Source organism: Panthera leo, chromosome D1 (genome assembly GCF_018350215.1).
Source record: "Panthera leo isolate Ple1 chromosome D1, P.leo_Ple1_pat1.1, whole genome shotgun sequence".
In the NCBI taxonomy this organism is placed as follows: Eukaryota; Metazoa; Chordata; class Mammalia; order Carnivora; family Felidae; genus Panthera; species Panthera leo.
Genome location: NC_056688.1, coordinates 58,931,464 through 58,952,464, shown reverse-complemented (window position 1 = coordinate 58,952,464; position 21,001 = coordinate 58,931,464). Strand labels below are relative to the sequence as shown.

General features: G+C 54.8%; 1 protein-coding gene across 3 annotated transcripts in view; it reads right to left on the bottom strand.

Annotated features, from left to right (window-relative positions):
* Positions 1-21,001, bottom strand: part of PDE2A (phosphodiesterase 2A) — a 98,729-nt gene that overhangs the window by 35,197 nt on the left and 42,531 nt on the right. Inside the window, exon 2 of one of the 3 annotated variants that reach the window (XM_042905351.1) lies at positions 19,633-19,694. The exons of the other annotated variants lie outside the window; for them this stretch is intronic. Within the exon in view, the coding sequence (XP_042761285.1) occupies positions 19,633-19,694 (62 nt within the window). The remainder of the gene's footprint in view (positions 1-19,632; positions 19,695-21,001) is intronic. 3 annotated transcript variants of the gene reach the window in all.

The following is a 21,001-nucleotide window of genomic DNA, read 5'->3' as shown; positions in this document are numbered from 1 at the left end:
TGCCTGTCTGGCCTTTGTTCAGATTGGTCAGCTTTCTATGACTTTTCAGACTAAGGGCAGGATAATGGTGGTGACGGGGGCACAGGAAAGGAAAGTTGGGGCAGCAGCAGAAAGGGGCTTCACATCCTTGGCCATCGTCTTTGGCCAGAGTGGGCAGGAAGCAGACATGGCTGATGAAGCCTGAGGCTCTCTGCCTGGCATCCTTCTGTCCATCTGCCTCCTGGCCCAGCCCTGCCCAGCCTGCCCCAGGAGGGGGGGTGCTGGGAAGACCACTTTCATACCTGACTCTCAAGGGGGCCTTCAAGCTTGCTCAAATGCCACCTCCTCCCTGAATCCTTCCCAGATCTCCAAGCAACTTCACCTCCACTGCATCAACTCAGGGAAGGAAATAGCTCAAATTCCAAAGCCCATGATGCAAAGGACTCCGAGAGCAAAGTGGCTGCCTCCGTGAAGGGAGGACAGAATCAGTGGAGCAGCTGAGAATGCACACGCCTCTGTCCAACACGCATGCACACAGCCTCACACAAACAAGCACGCACATAGATAAAAACACAACCATATATATAATGCACACACACGCACACACACACAGAGCCCAGGCTCAGAGTGGAGTGAAGGAGGTCACATTTCCGGCCCTCTCAGTTTTTTTTTTTTTGAACAAACACCAATATAAATATCAGCATAACAACCAGGCAATTTCCCAGACCCCAGGGGAGAATTTGTGGTGTGTAGAAAACAGCAGCAATTTCCAGTCCTGTCCCAGATTGACTACAGAAACTCTGTGGCCTTAGCAGGCCCCTTTCTTCTGAGTCTCAGCTTTCTCATTAGTAAAAATGGGTCCTTCCAGCTCTGCACATATAGTTCTATGGTTTTGTAGTTTAACACGTTGTGGATGGATGGGTGGATGGATGGAGTCTCCCTGCTTTCGCTGGCTTCCTACCTGCAACTCTGTGGTTGGAGATAGGGCCAGTCAGCACTGTAGACAGTGCTGCTCTGGGAGCAGGTACCAACCCAGGTACCAAGAAAGGGGAGTCTGTTATGAGTCAGGGCTCTTCCGGAGCGAGTAATGTGGCTAGATCGGCATCTCTATACTTATTTGAGCAGGGGAAGGGTCTAGACTAAATTACTTCTGATTCCTTCTTAGTGCCTAGGATTGTAAAAGCCAGAGACCTTGGCCTTAGCCCTTCTGGTGCTACTTGTGCAGAGACTGATACCCATCCTGAGGGTCAGCATCACTGTCACAAGCTGCCCTCCTCTCTCGTCTTTATGAGTCTCTATGTCTTTTCCCACCACTTTAGACCCTTCTATTGCTCTTCCCACTGCCTGGAACCTAGAGCCTACCTCTCCCTCTGTGGAAGGAAGCCTCACAGTGCCCCTCTTGGTGGCCTACAAGGTAATAGCATCAAACCCAATGGCCAAGTCCCTCCTAAGACTCAAGTTGTATTACTAGGACTGGCCATAAGGACTGACTCATCCAACTCTGCTTGTGCTAGGTATCCTGTGTGGCCTGGTGGGGGGGGGGGTGTCTCTCTGTGGGCCTCAGTATCCCCTTCTCTGAAGCATGGGTGTTCTTCAAGATCCCCAGGGCCCTGGAGCCCCTCTTTGCCTCTATCCTTCTTTCTTTCCCTCTGGGCTGTGTGTCTCTCTCAGGCCCTGTCTCTCCCAATCTCTCTAAGTGGATCTCTCTTCTCTCCATGCCTCCCTTAGTTGATGCCCATTTCTGTCACAGGCTGCTCTCCTGTCATAGCCCCATGAGGGTCAACATCTTTTCCCACCCCAAGTCTTCTCTCCTCTCAGATGGCTTCTCTTCCCATCTCTCCCCTGCACACTCCAGCCCCCACCCACTCCTCCTGCAAAACCTCCAAGCAGTCCCCCTTGAGAACTTCAGGAGAGAGCACCTGACCCATGATGGGTACCCATAGAATGGGAGGGACCCAGGGAGACAGCCCAAGATGGGGGAAATCAGGGGTGCCAGGGCAGATGCCATCTACATTCTCCTGCTTCCTGACCCCTGTTTTGGTGATCTATATACACAGTCTCTTATTTTCCTGGACAATGGGGCCCTTCTAGGGCAAAGAAGAGTTTGTCCATCTCTGTGCCCAGCACTGACAAGCCGAGCTGCCGTATGAGGGTGACCGACAGAACTCCCCAGAGGAAGCCTCACAGGGGTTCAGAGCATGGAAGCCCCCTTTGGCTGGGCCTCAGACCCCAGCCTGGGCTCCAGCACCCCAACCTGACTCTGCGGCTCCCCACAGCCCTCACAGCGTGCCCAGCCCTGCAGAGTTAAGAGATGTCAAGGAAGAACAAGAGGCAGGCCCTCCTCCCTTCTTCCGCTTCTACCCATGCCTGCCGCCTGCCCAAGAAACCGCCTCTAACAGACACTCATGCCTCAAATACTCACAGAAGAGCTGCACCTTGGATGCTAGGTCTTGTACCCCCAGACCTCCCTTAACAAGCCTGAGCTGGGTCAGGAGCAAGGGAATAGGGAAAAGAGGCTTGGTGATCGTTGGGAGACCTGATCAGAAGGAAGAGGCAGGACAGAGACCCAGGCCACAGTTGGAATAACACAAATGTCAGAGCCTGGCTTGACTGGGGCGTCGGACTTGGGGAAAGGGATGGCATCTTTTTCAAACACCTGCTGCGAGCTGGCCACCAGTGGCTCTCAAACATCTGTGCCCACCAGCATCCCCTGGAGGGCTGGCTATTGTACAGATCGCTGGCCTCGCCCCCAGAGTTTCTGATACAGTACGTCTGGGATGATGCCAAGTATTTCCATTTCCAACACATTTATAGCTGCGGCTGCAGCTGCTGTTGGCCCAGGGACCGCACTTTGAGACTCAGGGACATACATTATCACTAATCCTCCTGCGAGCCCTGGGAGGGGTTTGTTTTGTTTTACTGCTGAATAGTCAACATACACTATTACATTAGTTTCAGGTGCACAACATTGTGATCTGCCAATTACATACATTACAAAACGCTCATCCCGATAAGTGTAGTCACCATCTGTCACCATACTATGTCAGTACATATTATGGAAGGTGCCTGTTTTGATCATCCTGTTTTGATCATCCTTGCTCAGGTGAGACCCGCCCAGCCTCTGAGGACAGCCTCCCAGTGGCTCCTGCCCCTCTGTCGGGGGGCGGGGGGAATGGAACCCCCTCATGGAAGGTCCCAAAGAAGGGGAGAAGCGGGTTTGCTGGAAGCAGAGGGTGAGGTGGGACTGAGGGGTGGCTTGAGACAAAGGCCACCTGGAGCTCAGGAGCCCAGCCTAGAGTAAAGGCCTGTCCTCCGCCCCTCTCTTCTCACCTTTCTCCGTTGTTTACCCTTTTCCCCTCCCCCTCCCCTGCTCCTCCCCCCCCCCCCCCCCCACTCTTTGCAGACTCCGGCTGCAGTTGTTACTCCAACAGGGCCGCGTCTCCAGCCTCCGAGCCACACTGGAGACACGTGCACTGTAGAATACACCTGAGCCCAGTCCTGGCGCCCGCACCCCGTGGGCGCTCCACCTCCCGGATGAGCTCGGCCCCCTCCTGCTGGCCCTTCCCCTTCAGTATGCCCAACTAGCTCCTTCTAGGCCCCTCACCGTCAGCTTCTACTCCAGAGCCTGCCTCCCCCAACACGCCCTCCAATTGTCCCAGGCCCCCCTAGATCCCTCAGGGGCTAGGTTTGAGGATGGATGAAGGACAGGAGGACGGAAGGAGTTGGGGAGAGAAGGTAGGCTTGTGTGAACAATCAGCTCTCTGCAGTCTGACTCCCTGGAACCTCTCAGTCTCTAGCACAGGGTCTGGGGTCAGGGAAGGAGGGTTGAAGGGAATAACCAGAGCAGGCAGAGGAAGGGAGGCAAAGCTGAATGTGTGGCGGGGAAGATGGCCCTGGGAGGCAGACATCAGACCAAGGGGGGCCAGGACAGGCTCCTGGATTCCCTACCTTTAACTGCTTCATCCACATGGCAGGGTCAAGAGTGATCTCAATCTTCGTGGCCCACATTCTCCTTGACGCCACAGCCTTCCTCCCCAGCATATCACCAGTGTCCCCCTCATCACAGCTGTCCCAGTCATTCTGATTTTTTTTTTAATGTTTATTTATTTTGAGAGAGAGAAAAAGCACAAGTGTGTGAGCTGTGTAGGGTCAGAGAGAGAGGGAGAGAGAGTCCCAAGCAGGCCCTGCACTATCAGCGCAGAGCTGGTCACGGGGCTCAAATTCGCCAACCGTGAGGTCGTGACCTGAGCTGGAATCAAGAGTCAGAGGCCTAACCTACTGAGCCACCCAGGCACCCTTCTGTCTTGGTCATTATAATTACCTGGTGCCTCTTCATCCTCCTCCACTCCTGGCATAGCAAGGTAATCAAAAGGAAGCAGATGTAAACTCACTGGGAGTCAGTTATGCCATAAGAGAGAAGCCTGGGAAGGAGGAAGGGGTGAGCTCCCTGTCCCCAAGGATGTACTAACAAGGATGGGGGCCATGGGGGAAGGGCTTGGTGAGCTTGGTCCGTCTCCAGCTCTGGGTTCCTTGGCCCTAGATGTCTTCAAACCTTCCTCAGCCTCACCTCTCACACAGTCTTCTTGATGGGTTGGGAGCTGGACAAAGAAAATCCAGGAGCCTCTGAAAGGCAGACACAGTGTCTAGAGCAGAAGAGGAGGATGGAGAGGAGTGACCCACTGGGCCAGTGTCAGAGAAGTTTCTGTCTCTGAGGAAATAATGACCAAAGGATCAACTGGGTACATGAATGGATGGACAAATGAATGAATGAACAAATGAATGAATGAGTGACCCACATCCCTACTCTGGGCCTCTGTCCAGGAACTTTTCATTGTTGCTGCCTTTCTCAGGCAAATCTGACCCTCCCACCGGCCCTCGTGCAGTCCTGCGCTCTCCCCATCCGGGCATGGCATGTGCTGATGCATTGCCACTATTTCCCATCTGGCTCCCCCAGCAGACTGGGAGCTTTTAGAGGCCAGAGGTTGTGTCCTGTTCCTCCCCAAGTCCCCAGCTTCATCCAGCTCATCACAGGTGTCAGGAGATATTTGCTGAGCTACAAAAGGATCAGTTGGACTCCTGAGTGCCCAGACCTGTTGGGCTGTGAGGGGGTACATGCCATCACTGAGTAGATGGTGGACCCCATGCCCTCTGAAGGCTCCCAGGCCGGGAGGATAGCTGAGAGCTCTCAAAGTTCCCCAAGTCTGGCACGGTAACTGTCTTAGAGAAGGAGCCTGAGGAATGAGAGTACCTTGTGTTGACAGCTTTTAGAAACTTTTCTAAGGCAACTCCATGGACCAGAAGGTCCTCTATGCTTCAGGATCATCTCCCAGTGCAGATGAGGCTGGGGACAGCATGTCAGGATGGAGGAGCTCTTCCCCCAAAGGAGCACTATCACTGTCACCTTCTTTCATGACTGAGGTCACTTCCTCCAGGCAGCCTTCCTGGGTGGGTCACTTGTCTTCCTCCCAGGCCTCCTGAGAATTCTTGCAGGACCAGTGCCTAGAGGGCCCTAGGCCTCAAGGAGCCTAATCCCCAGCTTGATGGGGGTAGCCTAGGGCCAGGGGAAGAAAGAAAGCACCTGCCAGGGCCTCACAAGGAGTCAAGAGGTCCATGGCCAAGCTCAGGGCACTTCAAGATACACTAGGCTCCCTCCCTTCTGGCACTGTTTGCCTTTGGGGCCCCCCCAATTCCCGGCTTTGGCCAGGGAATGGGCTGAGCCCCTCTCAGATGTGGGGTGGGGCTGGGTGTCTTTCTCTAGGCCAGAGGCAGGGTTTCTCATCTCCCCTTCTGTGGCAGACACAGTGCCCAGAGTGGGAGGTAAATCCTGGGTGGCACTAGCCTGGCATATAGGGTTAGTGTGGGCCTGCAGAGGGCAGGGTGCTGGTGGGAGGTAGAGGGAGGGTGAGCCTGGCAGAGCGTCTCCTCTGGGACAAGTCAGAGAGCAGGACACAGAGCCCCTGCCACCACCATCACCATTGAGGCCTGCCTTGGGGCTTTCCCTGACTCTGTCCAAAGCTCCCTCCCTGCCTCTCGGCCTCCCCAGGCTCTCTGTGTCTGTCCCTCTACTTACTGTCTGTCTATTCTCTGGTATGCACTTCTCCCACAGCCTCACTGCTGGTCCCATGACTGTATTTGGCTCAATCTTCTGGGCCTGGCCCATCCCAGCTGTTCCCCAGATCCCAAGGGGGTGGGGCGCGGGGGGGGGCGTGGTATGAGAAAGACACTGGGACAGAGACAAGTTCAGAGGCAGTGGGACAGACACAAGAGCGAAGAGGGGACCCTGGGGACAGGGCTGGGGAGGCAGGGCTAACAGGGTTATAAAGCCTCCCCAGCCACTGACGGGGAGACCCTGAAGACAAAGTCAGAATTGGAGGGAAGACTGGTGTCAGCCCTTTCCCTCTGCACAGGCTCCTGCCCACCCCCTTCCTTCTCCTGCCCCTGCAGGAATGTGTGAGCACTTTCATTGTTCCTAAAAATAGCTCTTCTTTATTGGGGGTTGGAGTGAGGAATCTTCTGGGCTGGGTTCATCTCAGGCATGCCCCTGCCTCTGGGCTCCCATCTACTGTGTGGGGCCTCTCTGAGTTGCCCTGGCCCTTACCCGTGGTGCTTCATTAAAAGGGAAACCTGACTGTATCCTTCCCTTGCATTAAGACTGCCATGGCTTCTGGGCCCAGGATAGGCTCTGAGCTCCCAGGCCTGTTGGGAGCTATTTGTCGAGTGCTCAGTATCTCATAGTGGGGCCACTGCCTGCTCCTACTGGTTCCCAGGCTCTAACTTCTACCCAACTCTCCAACCTCACTCTCCCCACCCCTAAGTCCCTCCACCTCCAGGCCTCTCTTCCCCCTCCTGTCCTTTGAGGCCTCGCTCAGGTCTGCTGTGCTCACAACTCATCCCTACCGCCAACCCTGCCCCCCTCAGCAGCTCAACAAGGGCTGGGCCTCAGGGGCCCCCAGCGGATGCAGGCTCTGAGGTGCAGCCCTTCTCCAGGGAAGGGGAGACTGGTGGGGAGACAGTGCAAGCTCTGACACCCCTGAGCCCTCCCTGAACCCTGGGCCCTACTGGCCCTTCCATCTCCTGTCCCCAGCTTTAGTTTTCTCTTCTGCACCCTAGGCCTGGAATGTCTCTCTCAATATCAGTCTCCAAGGGGAAGCCCATCCAGTCTCACCTCCTCCCTGCCTCCATTTCTCAGATGGGGAAATTGAGCCTCCGACAGGGGAGACGATGGGCCTGCAAGCTCATGGAAAGGTGGCCACAGGCCACGGGCCTCAGTCACTCTGCCTCGTCTTGCAAGGCCCCAGTCAGCGGGGCTCTAGAGGCAGAAGCAGGCACTTCACACAACCCACCCACCCCGCCCCCGCCCAGGGAAGGCAGGCAGGCTGGCATCCAAAGCTATTTGCCTTTGGAGGGCCCAGGAAGCTAGAAAACAAACATCCGGAGTCTCTGGAACTTCTACTCTCTCTCCTCACATCCCAAGGATCCGGGAGCCACCAAGAGGGTATGCCAGTACGTGCGCAAACACACGCACGCACACTCACACACAGCCCCGGACTGGGTGAACACGTGAGCCCAGAAGATCTCTTGGGATTGTGTGCTTGTGAATCTGTGCAGGTCCTTTAGCGACCCAAAACCCTGAAAAGATGATGAGTCCCTACCCCTGACCTTATATTAATTTTATCTTGGGAAAAAAAAATTAAAATCGCTTTTGTGTGACTTTTCTGATGGCAAATTCTGTATATGCTCATCAAAACTAATCTTTTTTTGTGGTGCCTGGGTGGCTCAGTCAGGTGGCACCTGACTCTTGGTTTCTGCTCAGGTCATGATCTCATGGTTGGGAGTTCGAGCCCCACATTGGGCTCTGCGCTCAGAGCTGAGCCTGCTTGGGATTCTCTCCCTGTCTCTGCCCCTTCCCACCCCCCAAAATAAATAAATAAACTTAAAAAAAAAACCTATTTTTTTCTTTCACTTTGTGGGCAGTTTCCACTTTGCCAGTGACCTAAGCAGGTGTGTGGCCTGCCTCTTAGTCGTCCGTCACGCACGTCCCTGTGGCCCAGTAGGTGACCACGGCAGACTATGCCCCGTGGGTCACTAGGAGAATGTCTGTGTGAAAGCACATGGATCTGTGATTCTGTGAGGGAGTGTGTGTGAGCATGACCGTGTGAGCACCCCTGTGTCCACGTCTGTGCCTGAGCCATCTGCGTGCACAGGTGACCGTCGTGGGCTGTGTCCATGCATGTGTGATGTGAGCCTGCATGTGCCAAGGGAGCGTGTGGCTGCTTTTGTCTCTGAATGAGTGTATGACTGAGAGGGTTGGTGTCTGCACAAGTGGGGGGTCTGATTCTCTGCTTCCGTGCACCCCCATCACTGCTTCCACCACTCATGCCAGACCAGGGCTCACATCCCTACCCTGACGCATGTCACCTGTGTGGCACTGGACAAGTCTTTTCCCCTTCCTGGGCTCAGTTTCCCCATCTATCGGATGGCACCTTCTCCCAGAGCTGCTGAGAGGACGGAAATGATACCATAAAAGCCTGCCTATGCTGGCTCCCAGCAGGGGGCGAGGCCACTTCTGCACAAGTCAGACAGGGGTGACCCCAACTCTCTGAGCAATTGCAGCCCTGAGGGGCGTGGAATGGTGGAGGAGGGCGGGCTGGGTTTCAGCATCACCCCACCTCTGTGCAAGGTACAAGGCATGAGGTAAGAGGCAGTGGCCCTGCAGGTGACTGAAAAATAGCAGCTCCCTTTCCTCAGCCCCTGCTCCAGGTGTGCAGCCTGGGACTAAAGGGTCTCTGACTCTGCGTGAGTGGGGTGGCCATGTTTCAGATGAGGCTCTGAGGACACCCACCCCCTTCTTCCCCTGGGGCTCTGTCCCCTTGACCAGCCCTCCAGCTCTGCCTCTCTAAAACCCCAAAGGGAAGCCATGAGGGGACTGACTGGACCTGACCTGCAGACACCAGCTAGGCTGGCCAGATGCTCAGAGACACCCCCACCCTCAGTCCATCTCCCATTATTGGAGAGGGTGACTGAGACATGGAGACGGTCAGGGAACCTCCCAGGGACACAAGTGAACCCAGTCAGGCCAAGCTCCTGTCTCAAGATCTCTGTAGAACAGACACAGCTGGGGAGACCCAAGCTTTGGACTCTGTTGGCTACTGAATGGGGTCCAAGGGAGCAGGTGGGGGTCCTGAGAGACAGGCACAACTACACCTGGGCCCTTAGCTGCTGGCGTGGACCTCCTGCCCATCCCCACCCGGGTCCAGATCCCCTACTGGTGTGATTAAGCAAATTATAGGGTTTTTTCTTGAGAAAATTGCATCGGCCTAATTGAATGAGGCTGCAGGAGCCTGGGCTGGAGGCTGACAGTGGGTGAGGATGGCAGGAGCTGGGGGGGGGGGGGCAAGATGCAGGGGGCAAGCTGGCAACGCTAAGCAGGGGACAGAAGGAGCAAGGAAGGCGGGGGGGAAGGAGGGCCGTGGGCACAGGAGGACAGGATACCACTCATTCAGCACACCCATTCTGCACACCCGGAAGTGTGGGAGCACTAGGTGCCTGGGCACAGGACATGACGAGTGGTGCTCCCCTAGAGACCACCAAGCGACTGCTTAGTGCCAGGTACTGCATTCATTTAAAAGTGCTGTTTCAATTTTTTAAATGTTTTTACTGATTTTTGAGACAGAGAGAGACAGAGCATGAGCAGGGGAGGGGCAGAGAGAGAGGGAGACACAGAATCCGAAGCAGGGTCCAGGCTCTGAGCTGTCAGCACAGAGCTCCACACGGGGCTCGAACTCACAGACTGTGAGATCATGACCTGAGCTCAAGTCGGACTCTCAACCGACTGAGCCACCCAGGCGCCCCCCCAACAGCTGTATTTTATATGTGAGGGGATTGAGGCTCAAGACATAAAATGACTTTTGCTAAAAGTCAGAGCCAGACAGGACTGTCTGACACCACAGCCCTTGCTCTTAACTGGTACCTGCTCTTCCTGCTGAACTGCTACCATCCTGCCCTGGGAAGCCTTCCTAGGGAGTTCAGAGAACGGAGGGGGCCTCATACCAACTCACACTTGGCCCAGACAGCGTTTCGGTCCAGACAGGGCATTTCTCCTCATCTACACTATGATGTCTGTCCTGTCTCCGATGGTCAGCAGCTGAGGCTGGGCTGATCCCACATGGATTCCACACACCCCCATTGCCCACAGCACACTCATGACCCCTTTCACTCCCATGCAGTGTCCTGTTCTGTGTCACACTCATCACCCCAGGATGACACACAGAGACAGGATCACTGTCACTTGCACATGGCGTGTCTCACATACTCAGTGATTCAGTCATTCCATGGTTTCTACGTTGTCACACATCACTGAGTGTCACAGGGCCACTCACAGTGAAACTATCACTGTACCCTCACTCAGGGTAGCCCATCCTCAGTGTCAGATACCATGTTCCCAATGCTCCACAGTGTCACCCTCATATAGTGTCAAACACACACTTCCAAGCTGGCTGTATGTTGCACTGTCACATTTCAGCATCAACTAGGACCTTCTGACATTAAAAAAAAAATCCACCTTTGGTGAAATGACATCATGTCTGGGATTTGCTTTAAAATACTTCAGCAAAGGGGCGCCTGGGTGGCTCAGTCAGTAGGGCGGCCGACTTCAGCTCAGGTCATGATCTCGCGGTCCGTGAGTTCGAGCCCCACGTCGGGCTCTGTGCTGACAGCTCAGAGCCTGGAGCCTGTTTCAGATTCTGTGTTTCCTTCTCTCTGACCCTCCCCCGTTCATGCTCTGTCTCTCTCTGTCTCAAAAATAAATAAACGTTAAAAAAAATTAAAAAAAAATAAAATACTTCAGCAAAGCAACCTTTTGGATGAGAGAAAATATTTGCAAATCGTGTATCTGATTAGGGGGTAATATCCAGAATATATAAAGAAGTCCTACAACTCAACCACAAAATAAACAACCTGATTTAAAAATGGGCAAAGAACTTGAATAGACATTTTCTAAAGAAGACATACAAATGGTGAACAAGCACATGGAAAGATGTTTAACATCACGAATCATTAGGGAAATGCAAATCAAAACCACAGTAAGATATGACCTTTCCCCAGTCTTCCACCTGTTAGGATGGGAAAGAGAAAAGGAAGGAAGGGAGGGAGGGAGGGAGGGAGAGGAGCACCTGGGTGGCTCAGGTGGTTAAGTGTCTGACTCTTGACTGGTTTCAGCTCAGGTCATGATCTTGTGGTTCCTGAGTTTGAGCCCCACACGATGGACTCTGCTCTGCACTGACAGTGCAGAACTTGCTTGGGATTCTCTATCTCCCTTCTCTTCCCCTCCCCCACTCACACTCTATCTCTCTCTCAAAATAAATAAACATTTTTTAAAAAAGAAGAAAGAAAGAGGGGAAAGGAAAGGAAAGGAAAGGAAAAGAAAGGAAAGGAAAGAAGTGTTGGGGAGGATGTGGGGAAATTAGAATACTGGTGCACTGTTGGTGGGAACATAAAATGGCATAGCTGTTGTGGAAAACAGTATGGTGGTTCCCAAAAATTAAAAATAAAGATTACCATATGATCCAACAATTCACTTCTGGGTATATATCTAAAAGAACTGAAAGCAGGATCTTGAAGAGATACTTGTACGCCCATGCTCACAGCAGCATTATTCACAATAGCCAAAAGTTGGAAGCAATGCAAGTGTCCATCAATAGATGAATGGATAAACAAAATGTGGCATATAAAAACAATAGAATATTATTTAGCCTCAAAAGGGAAGGAAATGTTCATACAGCATGGATGAATCTTGAGGATATTATGTTGAGTGAAATACACCAGTCACAAAAAGATAAACACTGTATGATTCCACATATCGGAGGTACCTAGAGTAGCCAAACTCACAGACAGAAAGCAGAAAGATGGATTTCAAGAGCTGGGGGGATAGGGAGTTGTTTAAAGGGTAAAGGTTTCAGTTTTTCAAAGTGCAAAAGATCTGGAGAATGGTTGCACATCAACGTGAACATACTTAACACTACTGAAGGATACACTTAAAAATGGTTAAGATGGTAAATTTTATGGGGCTCCTGCATGGCTCAGTTGGTTAAGTGGCCGACTTCGGTTCAGCTCATGATCTCACGGTTCATGAGTTCGAGCTCCGTGCTGGGCTCCGTGCTGACAGCTCAGAGCCTGGAGCCTGCTTTGGATTCCGTGTCTCCCTCTCTCTCTGCCCCTTCCCTGCTCATGCTGTCTCTCTCTCTCTCTCTCTCTCTCTCTCAAACAAAACAAAACAAAACTCCAAAAACTTTATTAAAAATATAGTAAACTTTGTTATGTATATTTCAGAATAATTAAAAGCAAAAAAAAAAATACTTCAGGAAAAAAAATGAAAAAAAAGGGGGGGGTGGGGTGGGGAGGGGTAGATGTATTAAATGTGCCCAAATCTTGGTAACTGTTAGATTTGGGTGATGGGTGTATGGCAAGTTTATTGTATTATTCTCCCCACTATTGTGTGTATTTCAAATATTCCATAATTTAAAAAGTTTACTTTCCCTTGACCTCACACCTTTTCCAGTGGCCACGCCCCTTCATATTCCTTAGAGCCAAAGGTCTCCAAAGTGTTGACGATGCTCCGTCTTCACCCCAGACTCAGCACCCCCCAGGCCTGCTGGCTTCGGGCCCCACCCGGTCACTGACTTGGTTCCCGTCAGGCTGACTGATGCCTGGACCCAGTCCTGCACTGTCTCCCCTGGCTCACTCCTCACTCCACACTCTCAGTATCCTCCACCTCCCTGGCCACTCCTCCTCTGTCTCCTTGGTGCTCCTCCTCACCTCCCAGGCCTCTAGCTGATGGAGTCTGCAGGTCTGGGGCCAGGGCTCAGTCCTCACCTCACTCTCCTTGAGCTCTCTCCCTAGGTCATCCTAGCCACACCTACTGCCCCCCAAATATATATCCCCAGCCTGGCCTCTGCTGCCCACTGGACACATTCATCTGGATGTTTGACTTCCGTCCAAAACAGATCTCTTAATTTCTTCCTCCTTGTCCTCTCTCATGCCCCTAACCTTGACCTCCCGCTGTTCTTCACTCATCTCAGTAGCGACTCTACTATCCATTACTTGGTTCCTCAAACCAGAGACCGGAAGCCACGGTCCACTTCTCCCTCCAGCTCATCCTCTTATTCATCAGCAAGTTCTGTCATCGCAACCTCCCATCTATCTCCAAAGTTCATCCGTTTCTCTGCGATTCATCCGCATCCCCATAGCCCGGGCACCACTATCTCCTGCCTGGGTGGCTGCTGCGGCCTCCAGTTTGTCTGCTCACCTCCTCTCTGCCCCTCCAACTCACACTCCAACTGGCCCTCCCCCCCGCCCCCCCCCCCCCCCCCCCCCCCGCCAAACACTACAGCTAGAGCAATCTCAAAATCATGCGTTAGACTGTGTCACTTCCCTGTCTGAACCCACCGGAGTCTTCCTGGGACTGTGTCATACACAGTGTCGTGTGGTCACGTCTCACATTATCACACATTCAGCCAACAGTGGACTTAGAGTCGCTTAGTGACACTTGATGTCACTCCATGTCACACCCTTGGTTACACACTCAGCCTCACTATAGCATACGCTTGGGGGACACACTTGGTTTCACAATTCAGTGTCAGACACTTGAGCCACAAGGACCACACCTGTTATTGCACAATGTCATTCATCTGTGTTTACATATTTGACCCTTATGGTGTCAGAGCCTCAGCGTCACAGACCTAGTATCACTTAGCGTCATACAATCAATATTACACAGTATCAAAGTGTGCTCGGTGCCACATACATGGTCTCACAGTCTTTGATCAGTGGCGTCACACATTTGGTATCCTTTGGTGTCACGCACTCAGTGTCACACTCAGTGACTCACTCACTGTCCACACGGTATCCCAAGATTCAGGTCACATGCTCGATAACACATAACGTCACAAGATCAGTGTCACATATTCAGTAGAATGCCCACTGCCCCACGATCAGCATCTCAGTGTCACCCTGGGTCCCATAAGCTTCCGCCCACCCCACCCCACTGGGCACAGTCGCCTGAGCTGCTGCCCCATGTCAAGGCTGTTTCCTGTTGTTGTGTTCAGAGTCCTTAGCCACTGCTTGTTCCTTCAAGGATTTCCTGTTGTCAGGGCCCCAGTCAGGCCTGGCCCAGCCTGGGACACACAGCCCAAAGCCCAAGGGCCACCCAGTGGGAACCCTGCGCCTCCTGCCCCCCCATCATTCTGGTTGGGCCCCGTGGGATATTCCCCCCATTCAATCAACCTGGATTCCCCACGTGCCTGGGCTCATGCCCTGTCCACTGAAAGGAGGTGGCCTCTGGGCCCTGCCCCACCCACTCCCAGGATGACCAGGAAGGGGACTCGAGGGCTGTCTGGAAGAGGCTGTCTACACTGGTCTATGAGGCTCAGTCTGAAGCTGCTGGGAGCCGGAAGAGAAGGACAGAAGGTGGAAGAGGAGGACAAAAGCTTAGGGGGTTAGAGAATCAGGGAAGCCTTCCCAGAGGAAGCCAGCTGAGAGCTGGCAAATATGAAGACAAGGAAGAAAATGCATCTGAGGTGGGGGCACCAGACAGGAGCAAACACTTGGAGGTAGGAACCAGGAAGAGACAGGGCTGCCAGAGACGAAGACAAGAACATGGGAGACAGGCAGATTATGCTGTGGGATTTGGAGAAAAACAGACTTCTCTGCTATCCTTCCCCCCCTCCCCCATTCCAGCATTTAGATTCTGGCTCCAAGAGGAGCCTCCGGGCACTCCCTTCCTGGCCCTGCCTTCGCCCCCGGCCCCGCAGACTGCCCCCCATGGCTGCCAGGCCCCCTCACCTCCCTCCCGCCCCAGGCCAGCCTGCAGGAAGGACACAGGGAGGCCAGCACACGCTCCCCACACGGCCTGAGATAAATATTTCCCAGGAAACGGAACTTGTTCTCTCAGTGTTTACAGCCAAGGACCAGGCAGGGTGGTGGGGGAGGGGCCCGCCTGAGGAACCTTGTTCTGGGGCTCACAGCATCTACCCCCAACACCACCTCAGACCTGCTGCGTGCCTCTGAGCCAGTCTCTGCCTCTCTCTGAGCCTCCATTCCAGGCCTTCAAGGGGGCTGACCTCCCTGGGCCTTGGCCTGCCTAATGCCCAGCACAGTCTGAGCTTATGTCTTTTCTGGGTATAAATCCCTGGTACTTGATGCCTCCTCCTTTAGACTAGGCTTCTCGGATTGCAGGACCCATGCCTGCCCATCTCCACCTGGTCCTTGTTTGGGCGGGGGTGTGGACAAATGGATGGACAGACAGACGGACTGGGTGGCAGCTGAGACCACCTCCCTGGCCCCAAGTCCCTACACAGCCCAAGCCTGTGCGGTCCAACAGGTGGGCACAGGCAGATGGCAGGGCCTCGGGGCCCCTATAGAGGCCGGATGCTATGGCCAACTAGCTGCAGGCAGCTCCCTTGGGGCCATGGGGCATCACTGAGGCCACTTAATCCTGACGTGGAGAACCCAGGAGGAGGCTGGCACACCTGCCAGTTAGGAGCACTCACTCAAGAATTTTAAACAGGCCAGAAAGTGTTGCCTGCTGGAAAGCAGCCCTTCCAGCCGCATCCAGGTGCTCCCTGCCCATTGCCTGGGCTGCACTGACGTGCTGGGCCTTCTCTCACGGAGACCCAGGGCATCCTGCCCACACGGCCTGGCCCCAGCGGCTCCTTCTATGTGTGAAGACTTTCTCAGCTCCCACAGCAATCTTACCTTACAGGATCACCCCAGCTCCTGCCTAGCCCTATGCCTAGTCCTGCCTATCACTAGCCTGCCACACTGGGCCCATTTACTCACCATTGGTGGCCTCAGCCTCACCCCAGACTCTGGGACCACGCATTCCTCAGGCCAGGACCCAGGGGCAGAGGGGTTTTTGGATCTGGTTTCTCAGCACCAAGCCAGCCTCCCACAGTCCCCTCTGGGGCTGAGTCTTTGTTTCAGGCTCTCCATCTGCTTGTTCCCAGTCCTGGGCTGGACCTTGTTGTCCTCATGTAGTTTTCTCAAAAGCTGGCCACATGGACCTCTCTGACTATCTAGCTGATCTTTGGCTTCATCAGTCCACGGCCTTGACCCTCCCCATCCTTCAAAGTTCCAAGGCCACCTCCTCCAGAAAGTCTCCAAGACTCTCCCCAATCCAGCAATTGCCCTTTCTTGGAACTCCTCCAACAGTTCACACAGCCATTCTCCTTTAATCAAGAAACATTAATTGGGCACCTACTATGTACGAGGCCTTGCCAGGTCCCATGCGGGCTCAGGAGAGACAAAGGAGACTCAGCCTTGGTTCCTATCCCCCATGTGTTTACAACTAGGTGGGAAAGGATATGCAACCACATGGGCTAACAAGTTACCCAACTAGAGCTCAGGGAAGCTTGGGAGCTGTGAGTGCCCAGGAAAGAGGGGAGACTGACTTGACCTGAGTGGAGGGAGCAATCTGGGAGGACTCTACAGAAGAGGTGACCTCTAACCTGAGGCTTAAAAAGGGAGTAGGCAGAGAAAAAAGGGAAAAGCATTCCAGAGAAAGGGGTCGGTGCAAACAAAGGCAGGGAGGCCAGGAAGAGCTGGTGTCCTGGGGAGTAATAAGCACTGCCAAGTCCGGGAGCAAGGGGTAGCCCTGAGGGGGCCCAGCAGGCAGGGCCGACAATGCCAAGGGGTGTGGCCTCTATTTATCCCATGAGCAGCAACAGAGGAGCCAGTGCTGGGCAGAGCATTAGCGTGCTTAGTGGGGATACCTGCGCCATTGTCTACGCCTGCCTCTCCCCCAGCCTCTGCCCTAGCTACTGCTCCCAAGATCCATCTGGGCCCCGAGAACCAGCACAGAGAGGGCATGGAACCAACGCGCTCAGTTCACTACTTGAACTGCCTCCACCCCAACATCCAGAGAGCAATGGCCCTGGCCCTGAAGGAGGATTCCAGGCTGAGTGTGAAGAGCCCTCCCCCAAGCTGGCGGGTTGGCACAGGAGCCAGGGAGCCATCCCAAGAGGGTGTGCTGAACAGATGCCCGCCATAGGGATGGGTGCTGGCAGCCCTGCTCCCCTGGCTGTCAAGCTGCCAGTGCCAGGAGAACGTGCCGTGCCCACAGAACCTCCATTAACCCTGGCCCAGCCCCAAGGTGCACCCTGTCAGCCTAGGCCTGGCTCCAAGGATCTCACCCTTGTGGGAAGCAGGGAGGGAGCCAGCTCCCTCTAAGGACCTGCTGTGGGCCAGGCCCGGGCCAGGCAGCTCACACATACTTTGTAACATGCCCTAGCAGCTCTGCTGTGATTACGTCCAATAATGATGGATCTTCTTATCCCCTTTGACAGGTGAAGAAACTGATGCTCAGGCTGGTTAAGGGACTGGCCCAAGCTCACACTCTTAGAAAGCAGTGAAACTGGGACTTGGACACATGCCCATCTGACCCACAGTCAGTCTGCTAGATGAGGCCTTGTCTCTAGCTTCCACCCTGGCAGGGGGAGGGGGGGTCCTTCTCAGTCACCCCATCCCTCTTCCCTCTTTCTGCCCCGCTGTCCCTGTAGTATGACCATATCCTAGGGTCCCTGCTCTCTCCGGTCCTGTCCTTTTTATGTTGGGGAGTGCCTGGCACTCTCTCCCAGCAGAGCTGAGCATGGGCCTAGGCACTTGGGATGGGGTGCTAACTAAGCCCAGAGATAGAGTAGGCTCTGCCCAGAGGCCAGGCAGACAGCTGCCATCTTCAGGGTGGATGTGAGGCTGGGGGACAGGCCAGAGCTGAGAGCTGAGGGGCTCACAGCCTAAGACCCTCCCTCTGAGGGAGGAGGCAGCAGGACCCAGACAAAGGAAACGGGGAGACAGAACAGAAGCAAAGGGATCCAATGGGTATGATCGGGAGAGGCCTCCTGCTGGGGCTCAGTGGAGCTAGACAGGAGGGGCAGGACTTGCACTTGTAGGGAACTGGGCCCAGGCCTAGGCAAAGAGGGTGGTACACAGAGGTATATATAAATGAGGAGCCTGGGACTGGCTCCTTCCCCTGGGGCCTAGCTCCCAGCACCAAGGAGGGTCTCAGCTTCTCCAAAGCCGTGTCCCCCCATGGCTTCCTGGGAGGATGACAAATCCAGGCTTTCCTGGCAGGTGGCGGTGGCTGCCGAGACACTGCTGGCTCCCAGGAACACCATCTGTCCCAGCTCTGGGTGGGGGGAGCCCCTGCCCCATGGGGAATGCCATGATCATAAATAAATTAATAATGACTTTCTGGGTGCCCCCTCCTCTCTCCCTTTCCCAACTCCCGGCTGTAGGGACATTCTCAGGGCTTGGCCCCCACGTCCCGGCAGTGAGTCCATGCTGAGCCCTGCTGTGCGCCAGGCCATGTGTGAGCGTCTTCTTTCCCATGTTACCGGAGGGCAGGGAGAGAGCAAGTGGCGGGCATGAGACGCATCTGGGATCCACACTCAGATCTGCCCCATTTGCTCACTGTGTGACCTCACTGGGCCTCAGCTTCCTCAAAGGAGAATAATAACAGCTGCTGTTTCACTGGGGGGTCATGAGGATTGAACAAGGAAGTGTGTCTAATTCTTCTGACACAGAGGAGGCTCCCCTTTCTCTCAGCCGGGCCTGGGTACAAGAGAAGGCTCATGCTGGTCTTGCTGCTCGGTCTGACGTTACACACAACCTTCCTCTGTGCCACTCCACCCAGTCTGCAGCCCACCCCATTTCTGCTGCTCAAGGCCCCTCTGAGCGCTGAATACTTCGAGGCACCCCAAAGGCATGGCAGGGGTGTGGATGGCATCCCTCACATCAAAGGAAATGCACTCACCGGGCCCTCACCAGGCACCCTTTGGAAGGAGGTGGGAGACTCAGGAATGAAACAGGCACAGTCCCCAGGCTAAGGAGCTCACAGTTCAAGGGGGGAAGACCTACAGAGTCACATAATGGAGAAAATAGAGTGCTAATGGCACAGACACCAGAATGCCCCCGTCTGACTAGGCAGGAGAGCTCAGAGGAGGGAGCATGAGGGGCAGGGAGGGCTTCCTGGAGGAGGGGAGGCTAGAGCTGAGCCCAGAAAGATTTGGGAAGCTGAGGGAGAAGAGAGTGGCAGGAGTGGTTCTGGGGAGGCAGGACGGATAAACGGGGGACTGTAGCCTGGTGGGGACTGCAGAGGGAGCAGGAGGATGGGAAGCATCGATTTTTGAGCAGAAAAGTGACAAATTCAGGTATGCGTGTTAGAAAGAGCCTCCTGGCAGCCACATGGAGAGTGGGGCAACTGAAAGCAGTGAGCCAGTGAGCCGTGCAGGGGAAAGATGACCAGTGCCGGACTGGGGCAGGCAGCAGGAGTGGAGAGGACGAGGGGAATTCAGAAAACACCTAGGGCAGAAAATCAACAGGGAATCATTGGGTGAGGGTGGGGAGGCCTAGGGAGGAGTCTGAAATGATTCCCCGGTGACTTGGGAGGAGGATGAATCCTCAATGGGAGAGGACCCCAGGCAGGAATAGGGCAAGGAAGGTGATCTTGGTGTGGGGTGACCCTAGGCTGGTGGGGGCAGGGGTGGGATTCGGCTCCAGCCTCCCAGTCCTCCCAGGGGTGGGGACAATGCTCAGACTGACCCCCAGTCTGTGCCCCCACCCCTCCAAGCCCACCCACGCCTCCCTCCACTGAGCTCTCACCTCCAGTCCGGCATCTCTACTCTCTGGGGGGACTGGCTTCTGTGCAAGTAGGTCCCAGCCGGCTGCAGAGACAAGAAGGCCAGGGGCTGAGGCTTGCCAGGCCTTCTCCCCTTCTTCCCAGCCTACCCCTGCCCACCCAGTCCCCAGCAGGCCCAGGGCTTCCTCTTCCCCACAAGTGGCCCCCTCCAGGAAGCCTCGCGTGATTTCACCCTGCTCTCCCCTCACCCTCCCTTCTTACTCCCTACTTCAGGTGGACACCACTTCTCTGGGAACAGAGTCGAGCTCTTTTGTTCAACCAGGACCTCCTCAGGAGGGGAACAACCACATTTTCACCCTTTCTGATGCCTTCTCCACTTCCGCTTCTCTCCAGGAAACTTCACTACCCTTCTCTAATCCTCAGTTTCCCCATCTGCAAAATGGGGTTTGTCCTATCTAGCTCACACAGCCACGGGGTCGGGCTCCCAGCTGGTGCCCCAACCCTGGCCTGGTGCTCAGTCATCTGGGCTCTAGTCAGACCCCACAGCGCCTCATAATGCTGGCAGACACCAGGGAGCTGCTCAGCTCACTCATTCTCCAGGAGCCTACCACCCAGGTGGCCTCCAGAAACCCCAGCCTCTCGAAGGCACTGCCCAGGGGCTGGCTGCCCCTCCCCACCCCCACCCGACAAGCACACCCAAGCATTGGACAGGCACAGGCGGCGGGATATTCTGAGCCTGGCTTCCTTCCAGTCAGCTGCTGGCCGCCATGCCAGCCTGGCGCGGGCGCAGGGGCTGATTTGATTTGGCAGCTTTGGAAGCGTGTGGTGGGGACGGGAGGGGGAGAGGGATGAGACACCCATCTCTGCTAGGAAATAAACAGCCTTGGGCGCTCAGCGAGCTGGGGGGAGGGCACAGTCTGGCATTGGTGGGGGGGTTCTGCGTCTCCTGCCTGGTGGTCCCCTCTTCTCATCCAGGTTCTGGATGCCTGCCCATGAATGTTGGAATTTATGGCTTTCCTTGGGTCACCATAGGGGTGACAGGAGCTGCACCTGGTATGTGGATACTTGTGGTGTGGCTGTGGCAGGGTGTCTGTTTGTCCCACATGTCCCCGTGTCCTATGGGATCTCCCGACTCAGCCATGCCTGAGTGTCGCCCAGGAAGACTGGGTCTGCGTGTGGAGCGGTGGTCTAGATGTGGCCATCTCCACGGGTGACTATGGTCCGCACGGACTGACTGCAGCCCAGGGTGTGACGAGGTCACCCATGTGTGCGAGTCTACTGTAGGGCATTGGTCCCGGCCTGTTCCTTCCCTCTGTGCGATGACCCTGCTAACCCGGCCATGTCCGGCAGAGGAAATGACAAGGGCTGAGCTAAATACCTCACCCCAAGCCC